Here is a 12,931-nt window from a genome sequence, read left to right on the forward strand (position 1 = left end):
GTGTGTTCTCACCAATCTATCTCCCAAGTTATCTCGGCTTCAAAATTTTGTGTCAGTACTCCTTTGGCTCGTTGTCGCGGAAAAGGATGCGTCGTGGGTGAGGTTGAGTGTTCGGAAAAGATTCCGTAGCGCCACCTTGCGGCGCCCTACGAAGGCACGGAAATCGTAAGGTGCTTCCTCAGTGGATAGCGTGCAGCAGTTGCGGGAAGTTCGCAGGTTGTGGGCGCCATCAGCGCACGGTACGATGACATCAGCGCGGCCGTTGGGCTCAATCGCTTCTAATACACGTGATGGATGAACTGCAGGGTGTTCGCGCCGGGTGCACTATAGGCTTCCTCATCACTGAGCAGCATTGTGCTATCGCGTTCCATGCCTAAAAGGCCATGAAGCCAATTCACAAGTTTGATTCATTAGAAAGGCGGCTTTCCACCGATAATAACAATACCACCTTTTTCGTAAACTGAAAAATATTCGACATATTTAAAAAAACACATTCAACATTCAGCCACTTTCTGGCCCTTTTTGTATGACTTGAGAAAAGTTTGTTACTGCAGTTGTGGTCCGTCAACCTTAACCACTAACAAAACATGCATGAGTGATTGTCGTGGGGCATCTAGTCTTATTTGAGTTTATAACTTCGATGCTAACACCCAGTTACACACTGTTAAAAATGTTTTTATGTCCACCCGTAACACATTACTCCTGTCCATACTATGTCACTGTGGCGCAAAAGTTTAGAGTTCAACATTTCCTGCATTTTTGGGTCAAGAAATGCCCTTCCTGGCTGGAATGGAGTGGATTGAGCTACCAAGGTCTAGCTCTTTCAAATTGAGCACAGTTCTTCCTTGTGTTCATTGCCCCTTTGAAGGCGAAGCCTGAGTGTCTTCACAATAATCTATATGCAGAATCGATAACACTGCGTCATGTACTGCTGGTCGGTGGTCAAAATGCGTTTATGTTTGCGTAACATCCCAAACGCCTTAGCAAACCGCGCGCCTTACCAAGATGTCTGCGCCTTAGCAAGACGTTGCAACGCTCCCACAGCATTCCCGGGCCAGCGCGAATGCGATTGGCGGCATAAACATACCCTCAGAAATCAGCTGATTGGAACTTATGTGCACTACAAATAGATCTTTCTTCAGAAGACCACAAGTCTGACACAATTTGTACCAGCAGACGATACTAGAAGTACGGTAAGGCATAAAGTTCGGTACGGTAAGGCATAAGGCATAAAGTGCGGTAAGGCATAAAAACTGCATAAAATTTTTTCCCCAACCAATGGGACGTCTACTACTTTGTAGCATGTTCCAGAAATACTGTGAAATTGCTCAACGTTTCCTAAAAGGCTACAAACATGTTTGGCGTTTGCCGAGAATGCTTTAGTGTTGCTAGTTGTTCGAACAGGAAATGCATCTGTGCCCACATTAAAATCACAACTCTTCAGAAGAAAGATCAAGTAGATTTTTTATCAGCCGCTCCCATGTCGGGTATTTCCTATGCAGCTCGGATGACTAACCAAGTGTTGTCGTGCCCATCATACGTGGAGCGCCAGGCGACCCGATTCCCTTCTACTTTTTTAACGGACAGTAGCCAGCCGCAACTGATCTAGGATGGAGATCGCGCCTCCCGCAGACGCAGTGAGTACTAACTGAATAAAAAGCAGTATTTCATTTGTATCCTCTTGTTTGTAAAGCTCAGTTTTGTAAAGCTCTTTCAGTCGCATTTGGTAACACGGGGCCATATTTCGAAACGCTCAACTTCGCACTTGAAATCAGCGTCGTTGCAATCATGCAGCGCACAGGTTATCAAATCATTGTGAACACTGGCACAATGCACTTATGTTTCGAGCCACCCATTAACACGGTACAGCGTAACGGCGTCTGCAGAGCTGTTGCGTAGCACCCCTTACCAGTGACCTCATCCTTCCCGCTGCGAAAGACTCTTATACACAGCTTTTAGAGATACATCTCACAAATGGTTTTGCTTTATAGGCAATTTTAGGTGCGAAGAACCTTAAGACCTCGCTTTGTCCGCGGCTTGTCCCTTGGCCTCGCTTGTCCCTTAATACGGGAGTTTTTAGCCATCCATTTCGTCCAATAAACATTTTCTTCTCGGAGTCCCAGGAAAATGTTTTACGGAAACAAAATTTCTAATGCCGGTACTTTACCTAAGAGTATTTTGTGTAGTGACGTCTGTCTGCTCGAATTCCAAAATAAAATATGAAGAAAACAGGGAGTGTATGTAAATGAATATAAATGAACAGCAAAACCGTCAAAACGTACATCACAGACATGGTTAGAGAAATTATGGGTGCTGACTTTTCCCACTCCGTAGTGGAAGCGGGTATGGCTTTGACCTTTTTAAAATAACTTGGATGCGTTGGGGCTTCATCCTACCAGACAAATATCGGAAGGTCCGTTTCCCTCCTAGTACAAGTGTTTGCATTGACAGGAGATGGGACTTTTCAGACGTTTTTAACTTCGGTGCGGACGAACTGGTAACGACAAGAAAGTAGAACAGACAGCAATGATAGAGTGAGATAGTGTCAGTTGCCACGCAATGTTCACTGCGAAAGGTGCAACAAGACTACTGTTACACTCGTTTTGTGTAACCGCACTCGCGTTTTGGTAATATTGATCAAATTTGTAAAGTTTCAAACTCTCCCGCCTCCGAACGATTTTTGATAAGTAGGTGAAACACGACGCGTTAATACAGTGGTCTCAGCGGTCAACTGTTATCTACCGTTTCAAAGAAAAGTTTCGATAAAACGAAGTACAGACCTCTTATGTAACTATATCTTATTCCTATAGATGCGCGTTTATTGACAGTAGACAATTATTCGGCAACGTTCACAACTTCACGGTGTACAAAGAAAATAGGACAAGCAAAAGAATGTGGCAGTAATGATAAAAGCGTCTTTGCGGTTATATGATATTGTAACGATGGTTACAATAAAAAAAAGGCAAACTGGGTTTATTTGACAAGGCGAACTTGTGCCCACAAGAAACGAGCTCTGGCTAGCCTCAACCGTTCCACGGTCTTCTTCCTCTTTTCCTTCGTTCGGCGCGCACTCCTCGTCCTCTTCCTTGCTTTCGAGCACCGCCTAACGGACAAACGGGAAGGTACACCACTATGTACCTGGCGGGAAGTTCACACTACCACGGGAAATGCTGCATTGCTCCCCCCTCCGGGGTGGCATCGACCCGATGCCACTACAACGCGTACGCGAAGGGGCAACGAAAAGAAAGGAATACGCAAAACAAAATAACAATCAGACGAAACACAAGGCAGCAAGAGGGCAGCGGTAACCGGGGAAAAAAAGTAGAAGCACAGTAGGTCAAACGGGGGTGTCCAATGGCCGCTCGTAATATGGCTTTAGGCGCACCACGTGCACAACTTCAGAGCTCGGTCGACGTCGAGAAGAAACGTTGGAGTTGCTCTCAGGTAACACCTCGTAGTTCAGATCGGAGATACGTCGGATAACCTTGTAGGGACCGAAGTAGCGGCGAAGCAGCTTCTCCGACAGTCCACGGCGGCGGATAGGCGTCCATACCCAAACAAGGTCGCCGGGACGATAGTCCACATTCCGTCGTCTCAGGTTATATTGCCGGGCGTCGATTTCTTGTCGCCTGCGGATGCGAAATCTTGCAAGCTGACGAGCTTCTTCAGCGGTTTGCGTGAATTCGTCAACATCAGTGCCGGCTACCACGTCGTTATCCACAGGGAGCATTGCGTCGAGGGTTGTCGTCACTGGGCGGCCAAAAACAAGCTCAAATGGTGTGAACCGGGTGGTTTCCTGCATGGCTGTATTATAAGCGAAAGTGGCATAAGGGAGAATTTCATCCCATGTCTTGTGGTTGAGATCGATGTACATAGACAACATGTCAGCCAAGGTTCTATTAAGTCTTTCCGTGAGGCCGTTTGTTTGGGGGTGGTAAGCAGTAGTCTTGCGGTGAGTACTGTGCGTCAAGCGCAGTACTTCACGCATTAAGTCAGATGTGAAAGCCGTCCCCCGGTCAGTCAGTACTACAGCGGGCGCTCCATGTCTGAGGACAAGTTTCTGAAGAAAGAACTTCGCTACCTCAGCAGCGGTTCCCCGAGGAAGAGCGTGCGTCTCTGCATATTGGGTTAAGTAATCCGTTGCCACAATGATCCACTTGTTCCCTGAGGCTGACTTGGGGAAGGGGCCCAGTAGATCCATGCCGATTTGCTTAAACGGTGCGTCAGGAGGGTCTAGTGGGTGAAGTAGCCCTGCAGGTTTTACGGGTGGCGTCTTCCGGCGCTGGCAGTCCCGACAGGTCTTCACGTACTGTTGCACCGAGGCTAAGAGGTTTGGCCAGTAATACTTCTTATGAATTCTCGCGAATGTGCGAGTGACCCCTAGATGCCCAGCTGCAGGCTCGTCATGGCATGCTTGTAAAATTTCCGTGCGTAATTCTGCCGGTACGACAAGAAGAAATTTCTCTTTACTCTGATCGTAATTTCGCTTGTAAAGTACGTTGTCGCGCAGGCAGAACGAGTTGATGCCTCTAAGAAAAGCACGGGGAGGCCCAGCGTTTTTATCCCGCAGGTATTCAATGAGTGGTCTGAGCTCCACGTCGGCCAGTTGGCGGGCAGCCATATCTGCAGCCTGGATCATCCCGACAAAGGGGAAGTCCTCCTCCTCGGCTTCAGGGGAAACGGTGGAAATCGGTGCCCGGGACAAACAATCAGCATCACTGTGCTTGCTGCCCGACTTGTACACGACCGTAACGTCGTACTCTTGTAGCCTTAAACTCCATCGAGCAAGCCGTCCAGAAGGGTCCTTGAGGTTCGCGAGCCAGCAGAGGGCATGGTGGTCGCTGACCGCTCTGAATGGCCTACCATACAGGTATGGACGGAATTTGCTGATGGCCCAGATGACAGCAAGGCATTCTTTCTCTGTCGCTGAATAATTCCTTTCCGCTTTGGAAAGGGTGCGACTAGCGTAGGCTACAACCTTTTCCACCCCAGCTTGCCACTGTACAAGAATAGCGCCAATTCCCACATTGCTGGCATCCGTGCGGATTTCCGTGTCGGCGGCGTCATCGAAGTGGGCTAGAACTGGAGCACTTTGTAGGCGTCTACGCAATGTTTCGAAGGCCTGTTGTTGGTCGTTGCCCCAGGAGAACGGCACATCTTCTTTCATAAGTCGGGTCAGTGGCTCGGCGATATTTGAAAATCCCTCTACAAATCGTCTGTAATAGGCACAGAGGCCCAGAAAGCGTCGCACAGCCTTCTTGTCGTTTGGGCGTGGAAATGACGCGACGGCAGTCGTTTTCTCGGGATCCGGACTAACCCCAGCAGCACTTACAATATGCCCAAGAAATTTGAGCTCTTCAAACCCCAGATGACACTTTTCTGGCTTGATGGTCAAATCTGCAGAGCGAATAGCCTCCAGGACACTTCTGAGCCGTGACAAGTGCTCGTCAAATGAACTGGAGAAAACGACCACGTCGTCCAGATACACAAGACAGGTCTGCCATTTCAGCCCAGCGAGGACAGTATCCATCATGCGCTGGAATGTAGCCGGCGCAGAGCATAGGCCGAAGGGTAGAACCTTGAATTCGTAGAGACCGTCTGGTGTCACGAATGCCGTCTTTTCGCGGTCGCGCTCGTCGACTTCGATCTGCCAATATCCCGATTTCAGATCTAGGGACGAGAAGAATTTGGCATCGCGCAACCGGTCCAACGTGTCGTCAATCCTTGGGAGCGGATAAACATCGCGTTTGGTCACACTGTTTAATCGGCGGTAGTCAACGCAGAAGCGAAGCGTGTTGTCTTTTTTTCGCACAAGTACGACGGGAGAGGCCCATGCACTCTTCGAAGGCTGGATGACATCATCGCTTAGCATTTCTTTGACTTGCTGTTTTATTGCTTCACGCTCCTTCGGAGACACTCTGTAAGGGTGCTGGCGAACAGGTCGGGCGGATTCGTCGGTTAGGATGCGGTGCTTCGTCACATGAGTCTGGCGGACTTTGGACGTCGTGGCGAAGCAGTCAGAAAATTCCTGCACGAGACTCACTAAAGCCTCCTTCTGTGTGGCGGAAAGGTTCTTGTTAACTTCGACAGGCGGAATGACACCCTGCGTATGAGAATCTGCCGCTGTCGTGCCTAGTGTGGTCAGATGCGTTACGTCGGCGACCTCTTCGATGAATGCAATGGCGGTATCTTTCGCGAGATGTCGGCGCTCGTTGGAAAAATTTGTTAGCAAGACGGGCGTGCACCCATTTTCGAGCTTTACAGATCCTCTCGCAATGCAGATACCTTTGTCCAGAAGTAACCGCATGTTGCCTTCGGCTATCCCTTCGTAGTCCTGAAATGTATCGTTCATGACGTTGACGAATACACTTGTGCGAGCGGGAAGTGTGACGCCGTCTTCGTCGATGAGGCGCAGAGCCGTGTCGCGTCGGTGTTCAATGTTTTTTTTCGATGGCTCGCTTCGTGGAAAATCTGATCGTCGATTTCTGCAGGTCAATAACTGCACCATTTGCTTGTAAAAAGTCCATCCCAAGGATTAAGTCTTTTGAGCATTCGGGTAGGACGACGAAGGTGCCGATGTACGGGAACCCTTTGATTTTAATTCGAGCAGTGCACATACCCACAGGACTAATCAGATGACCTCCCGCTGTGCGAATCTGGAGGCCAGTCCAAGGCGTCAGCAGCTTCTTCAGTGTGGTGGCGAAAGACTTACTTATGACGGAATGGTCCGCCCCAGTGTCCGCCAGCGCCGTCATCTCGCGCCCATCGATTTCCACCAAGACATCGCACGCTACATGTTGGGTGGTACAGCTCCCCGTCTCCACCTGGTCGCTTGCCTCTCGCCCTACTCGTCGTCGTCGCAGTGGAGGTTCTTCGTAAAAGTCGACGCCAGCGGCCTCACCTCCCGGGGCCGCTGAGTTCAGTTTCCCCGGATTTCAAAGCTGCGCGATGGTCGGTCAGAAGAACTGGGGGCGAAGCGTGGACTCGAGGATCGGCGTTGCATGGGCGATGGCGAACGGGACTCTGGGCGTCGTGGTGCGAAAACGTTTCGGCGGTCGGCGAGGTAGTATTCAATCTCTTGCGGGCGCTCACCATTCCTTGGACGCGGAGCATTTGGCGCAAATCCTCGCAAGCCGATACGGCGATAGGGGCATGCGCGGTAGACGTGCCCTTCTTCTCCACAGTGGAAACAGAGTGGTCTGCGGTCAGGAGTGCGCCACAGATCACTTTTCCGAGGTTGTGTTTCCGGTGGATACGGCAGGCTTCTGCGAGGCCTGGGGTTGAGCGGTGGTGTCGGCGCAGGGGTGGCGACGGTCGGCGGCGAGCGGTGGTGGTATTGCTGAAGAGCAGCTGCGTATGAGAATTTTGGTCCCTCCAGCTGTGGCTCCTCTGTTGGCTCAGGGATACCCACCGCTTGCCGGACTTCTTCGCGTATCATTTCGGCGATAGACACCGTCGGTGCTGAAGACTGCTGCTGGCGGAATGCCTGGAGCTCCTCTCGCACGATTTTCCTCACCAGTTCCCGCAAATCGAGGCAGTTCTCCAACCCTGTCATGCAGCTTGCATTGGAGACCATGGCTTCGGTTTGGCAGTACCGCTTCGCTCTACGCTGAAGCGCGCCTTCAATTGTCGTTGCCTCACTGACGAATTCGGCAACCGTTCTTGGGGGATTGCGCATCAGCCCGGCGAAGATGTCCTGCTTGACGCCACGCATGAGGTGCCGTACCTTCTTCTCGTCCGTCATGGCGGGATCTGCGCGCCTACAAAGACGGACCATATCCTCGGTGTACATGGTAACACTCTCGTTCTGGCGCTGATTTCGTGCTTGAAGGGCAGCCTCGGCCTTTTCTTTGCGGTCGCTGCTCAAGAAAGTGGCTAGTAAGCGCTGACGAAACTCCTCCCACGACGAAAGTGTGGATTCATGGTTCTCAAACCACGTTCGCGCACCTTCCTCAAGAGAGTAGTATACCTGTCGCCGCTTATGGTTATTGTCCCAGCCGTTGAACGTGGCGACCCGTTCGAAGTGGTCCAGCCAGTCTTCCACGTCTTCATAAGGCTCGCCGTAGAAGACTTTTGGTGTACGCGGCTGTTGCACCACGTACTGGAGAGGGGCGTCAGTCATGTTCGTGTTCACAGTGGCGGTGTTGCCTAGAATCTTCTTGGTTGCCCGATCAGGTAGAAGGCCGCACTCCGCCGGCAGTCCGAGTAGGCGACGGCTGGTCCGCTGGTGTACAGGCGACACTTCAACGTGGACAGGCCTGGATGATTGGGGTATCATGTACCCCGCACCTCCACCACTTTTGTAACGATGGTTACAATAAAAAAAAGGCAAACTGGGTTTATTTGACAAGGCGAACTTGTGCCCACAAGAAACGAGCTCTGGCTAGCCTCAACCGTTCCACGGTCTTCTTCCTCTTTTCCTTCGTTCGGCGCGCACTCCTCGTCCTCTTCCTTGCTTTCGAGCACCGCCTAACGGACAAACGGGAAGGTACACCACTATGTACCTGGCGGGAAGTTCACACTACCACGGGAAATGCTGCAATATGATTGTTCTTGCGGAAGGTCTTCTAGGCCGAGAGCTACGGCCGTCTGTTGCCGAGCGTTCGCGATCAATTTTGCTTTACTCGAAGAAATTTTTGCCGCCAGAGTTTTATACGGATAAATAAACAAGAAACCACACCAGAAACAGCTTCGGTGTGAAATTGTGATTGGGATTTTAATTGCGTGTTTTTGTTGTTTGCCTATTGTGTTTTGCCAGCGTGTAGTGTTCTTGTTATGTACAGCTAACACGTTACATGGCTTCATAGAAAAGACCGGCGCCGTTCTCACATCTGAAGTCCATTTCAAACGTTTCCTACCTGATTATGCAACTGAGTCGTTCTTCTACAAAAAGTAGGAAGAGAAAAAGTATCAGGGAAGCTTCCTTATTATGCAATATAAATTTTAGATTTTCAACGCAAGTAGTTTTGCGGTTTCAATTACCATAAAACATTCTAATATTTCTGCTACAGTGTAACAGAATTTGATATTCTTACTGCTGTCATTAAATTAACAATTCGCTTTTGCAACATCAACGTAACGACATTTCGATCTTGCGATCTTGAGGCAGTGCTTCATCGGAGCACCTCAAGTGATCTTGATCTTTTCGGATTTCCTTTTTTTCAGATACGCGGCCCTAAATTCATGCTGGTGATGAGTCTGGTGTCAGGTAAGTTTTCTCAGTTGTGGCCTCAAAATTACGGAGCCACGGTATGAAGCTCTATATAGTATATTTGTTTGAAACTACGTAAACACTAAGGTCTCTTACTATAGCCCAAAATCGGTCCTTCCCAATTGTGACCAGCTGTCACAAGGGGATTACCTTAAGGCGTGCTATGTTTACGGTTTTTATATACTGTTATGACTCCGACACCACTACATGACACGTATGACAAACAGTTTCGTTAAAAATGGCCTCGTAAAACAGGCGCAGCCTATTAAAGCCGAACTAATCGGAGCTCATCAATCGTTATTTTAACACTTCATCCACTTCCCCGGAGTGAGCGATGATATCAACGCCAGAAATTTGAGTGAAACGTAAACTGCTTCGAAATTGAATATCAGCCTAATGAGTTATGACCGTCTCATTTTAGGCACCGATCACCATTTTAAGGCACCATTTCAGGCACTGAATTCATTTAGAGCAACTGCAATGCCAAAACAAAGCTCAGATTCTGTGGTTGCTGTACCATTTATAATAATTTCCGTAATTTTAAATGGAAACGAATTCCGTAATATACCGAGATCACGCGGTAAGCGCACAATTTAAAATGCGAAATTGTTCCGTTTATTGCCTTTTGCCCAATACGCACATATAACAAAACCTACGCTACCCTCACCTAAATGATGACACGCTTTCTTCCTGAGGTGTCCACGCAATGAAAAAAATAAAGTTGCAGTCGCTTTGAAATTAACGGCCACAGTATAAAATCAGCAGAAATCTTTGATCTGTATATGAGATTATGACAGGATTAAAGTTTGTAATGATTGTCGCAACAACGAGGGGACGCGTTTGTCAGCCGCGTGCCATGGGCCGTGCAGGACAGCGTTTGATTGTCCGATAACGCCGCCAAGTCCAGTGGTATAAAACACTGAGCGTTAAGCGCTGAGAGCGCATAGAAATACGCCAAGACGCCAATATTCGCATAAAAAAAGTACGGGCAAAGGGAATTCAATGTGTTTACCCGCCGCGGTGGCTCAGTGGCTAAGGCGTTGTGCTGCTTAGCACGCGCACGCGGGTTCGATTCCCGGCCGTGGCGGCCACTTTCCTGATGGAGGCGAAAAGCAATAACGCCTGTGTGTACGAGATTTCGGCGCACGATAAAGATCCTCAGGTGGTCAAAATTAATCCGGAGCCCTCCACTACGGCGCGCCTCATCGCCTGCGTTGTGTCGGCGCGTTAAACACTACAATCAATCAATCCAGACAATGTGCTTGAGAAACGACCGCAAGGTCAAATGACTTCCCCAATAAAGGAGCTCGGAACTGTTGCTGTGACCCGAGGTTTATGCTGTGCTTCATGAATTGCACACGAAATGCAGTCACCACATTCAAGATGGTGGCACGGCGTCATTGCACTGAACAGCACGTTCAATTTAGGCCCTTTTCTGGGGTATATCAAAATACAAAATGTGTATTCGGACGCAAGGATATCAGAACACCGTATCTTTAAAAGTCCTACACAATGTAAAAATTTAAACATTTCGGATTTCAAATAACAGAACTTTGTTTAGATCCGCTAACGTTATCGTGGATTCGTAACTTTTTGTCTTTTCGACAGCAGTTCACGCTTGTTAATAACTCTTCCTCTCCAATTTCCGACGTCACCTCCGGAGTTCCTCAGGGTAGCATCTTGGGGCCACTACTTTTTTTAATTTACATTAATGATCTTCCAAACAATATTTCTTCTTCAATAGGGTTTTTTGCTGATGATTGCATTCTATACCGTTCTATAACTAGTAGCGATGGCCACCTTGCTCTCACGAAAGACATTAATCTGATTAACAACTGTTGTGGTGTATTGCAAATGACTTTAAATTTATCTTGATGTAAAATATTATTTTTTAGTCGAAAAACATTAACGGTTGCATTTGATTACTACATAAATAATTCTAACGCGTCACGGTCATCTTCGTATAAATACCTCGGCGTCCATCTGACCTCGAATCTTACTTGGGTGGCACATGTAACCCACATATCTGCAAACGCATCAAGAACACTAGGATACTTACGTCGAAATCTACGAAACCCGCCAGCTAACGCCCGCAAACACGCTTACTTTACATCTTTTCTCCCGCAGCTGGAATTAGCATCACCCATATGGTCCGTCTTCCATCAATAACCAGCTAGAAGCTGTGGAAAACAGAGCATCACAGTTCATTTAACGAATTTACAGTCGCCATCGGGCATCACACAAATAAAACATGCGCTTTCATTACAGCATGTGCAATACGGCGCACAGTTGCCCTCCTGTTTTTGCTTGATAAATATATTCACGCATACAGGCCACCGCCCTTCCCATAACAGCACTATTGCGCATCTCTAAACGGTTACACAATCAACGAAGCATCACATGCATCTTTGGAAAAACAAATTCATTCAATTCATCGACTTTGCCTCGTGCCATAGCACTCTGGAGTGATCTACCAGACGTCATTCTTAATTTAACTAATGATGCAAACTTTCGCGAGCCATTAATGATACATCTATCTCGATAGCATTGTATAAACTCCTCCAATTCTGGTTTTCTTCATGGTGTTTTTTTTTGCGACTGTTAAATTCTTGTTGTGCGACCATTGTCATTAGGTCCAGTGTATTGCTTTATGATGTGGCAAAAGTTTCACCCACTAGCATTCTTTCCTATTCTTTCGCTCGCCCTTACTGTATGCTCCGTAATAGAGCCCGAAGGTATTTTTAAATAAATAAATAAATAAATAAATAAATAAATAAATAAATAAACAAACAAACAAATAAATAAATATATAAATATATAAATAAATAAATAAATAAATAAATAAATAAATAAATAAATAAATAAATAAATTATCCGGTGGGAATATTCCAGGTGTTTCAAATTGCAGAGATGAGATTAAGTGTTGTCTCGAAAATGTCGCAAAATCATGCCTTTTCTTCTTTCATATAGTCGTGGGAGCGACGGCTGCAATCGTGGGGCCGCGAGTGGTGCTCAAGCTCCTGGGTTTCGGCCCTGCGGGCGTGGAGGCCGGATCCTGGGCATCCAAGCTCCAGGGTGCCGCCGTCGGAAAGAAGAGCTACTTCGCCAAGTGCCAAAGCTGGGGCACAAAGGGCTTCTCCGGCGATACGAAAGTGGTCCTCGGCACGGTCGGAGCTGAGGTGGCCTCCATAATCACCATGTTCATGCTCTACAGGGCCTCACTGCTGTAACGCAACTATGCACCACCACCTCCGGCTTCGCCCAAGTCCTATTGGTGATTAGGGTAAAGGAATCGTTAGCCCAATCTACGTGATTCGATAACTCATTTGGAGAAAGAAATAAATTATTCGTAGTGCTTGTTACGTTGTGAGCAGTTGTTTTTGAAACTGCCTTCTGCTTCAGTTGGGCTCTGTTTAACGACTGCGATGCCCATGAAGAGAGGGCGAGGTGTATAGATTGTTCAAGTTTATTTAAAATGTGCGCAAATGAGATCACAGCGAAATGATTGGGTGACCACACATGGGGCCACAGGGTTTTTCTTCCCTTTGAGCATAAACCATTTCAAGCTTATATGGATATAAACCACATTGATCTGCGGCAAAAATGAACACGTTGCTGTACACTAAAGGCTATAAAATATACAATTGGGAAAACAATCGTCACAAGAGAGACCGGAGTGTCATACGAAGGAACACGACTAAAACGACCGGCGAGCTCACT

At 47.8% G+C, this 12,931-nt stretch overlaps 2 protein-coding genes across 2 annotated transcripts; one reads left to right on the plus strand and one right to left on the minus strand.

Moving 5' to 3' along the window:
* Nucleotides 1–1,500: 1,500 nt before the first annotated feature.
* Nucleotides 1,501–12,504, plus strand: LOC144140930 (interferon alpha-inducible protein 27, mitochondrial-like). Its single transcript, XM_077672427.1, has 3 exons — nucleotides 1,501–1,637; nucleotides 9,166–9,208; nucleotides 12,182–12,504. The coding sequence occupies exons 1-3, from the start codon at nucleotides 1,611–1,613 to the stop codon at nucleotides 12,439–12,441; spliced, it is 330 nt and encodes a 109-aa protein (XP_077528553.1). The 5' UTR covers nucleotides 1,501–1,610; the 3' UTR covers nucleotides 12,442–12,504.
* LOC144140923 (uncharacterized) lies at nucleotides 6,708–8,278 on the minus strand. Its single transcript, XM_077672423.1, has one exon. It carries the CDS (start codon nucleotides 8,276–8,278, stop codon nucleotides 6,920–6,922), a length of 1,359 nt encoding a protein of 452 aa, XP_077528549.1. The 3' UTR covers nucleotides 6,708–6,919.
* Nucleotides 12,505–12,931: the final 427 nt, after the last annotated feature.

The sequence above is a fragment of the Haemaphysalis longicornis genome, unplaced genomic scaffold (genome assembly GCF_048455015.1).
Source record: "Haemaphysalis longicornis isolate Haplotype H1 unplaced genomic scaffold, Haemaphysalis longicornis Haplotype H1 scaffold_56, whole genome shotgun sequence".
Classification (NCBI taxonomy): Eukaryota; Metazoa; Arthropoda; class Arachnida; order Ixodida; family Ixodidae; genus Haemaphysalis; species Haemaphysalis longicornis.

Bases quoted from the DNA above. Each gene is read 5' to 3' on its own strand.
- LOC144140923 (XM_077672423.1), bottom strand. From the start codon at position 8,278: ATGATACCCCAATCATCCAGGCCTGTCCACGTTGAAGTGTCGCCTGTA.
- LOC144140930 (XM_077672427.1), top strand. From the start codon at position 1,611: ATGGAGATCGCGCCTCCCGCAGACGCA. The intron at 1,638-9,165 runs GTGAGTACTAAC...CCTTTTTTTCAG, and splicing joins TCGCGCCTCCCGCAGACGCA to ATACGCGGCCCTAAATTCAT. The intron at 9,209-12,181 runs GTAAGTTTTCTC...TCTTTCATATAG, and splicing joins GGTGATGAGTCTGGTGTCAG to TCGTGGGAGCGACGGCTGCA.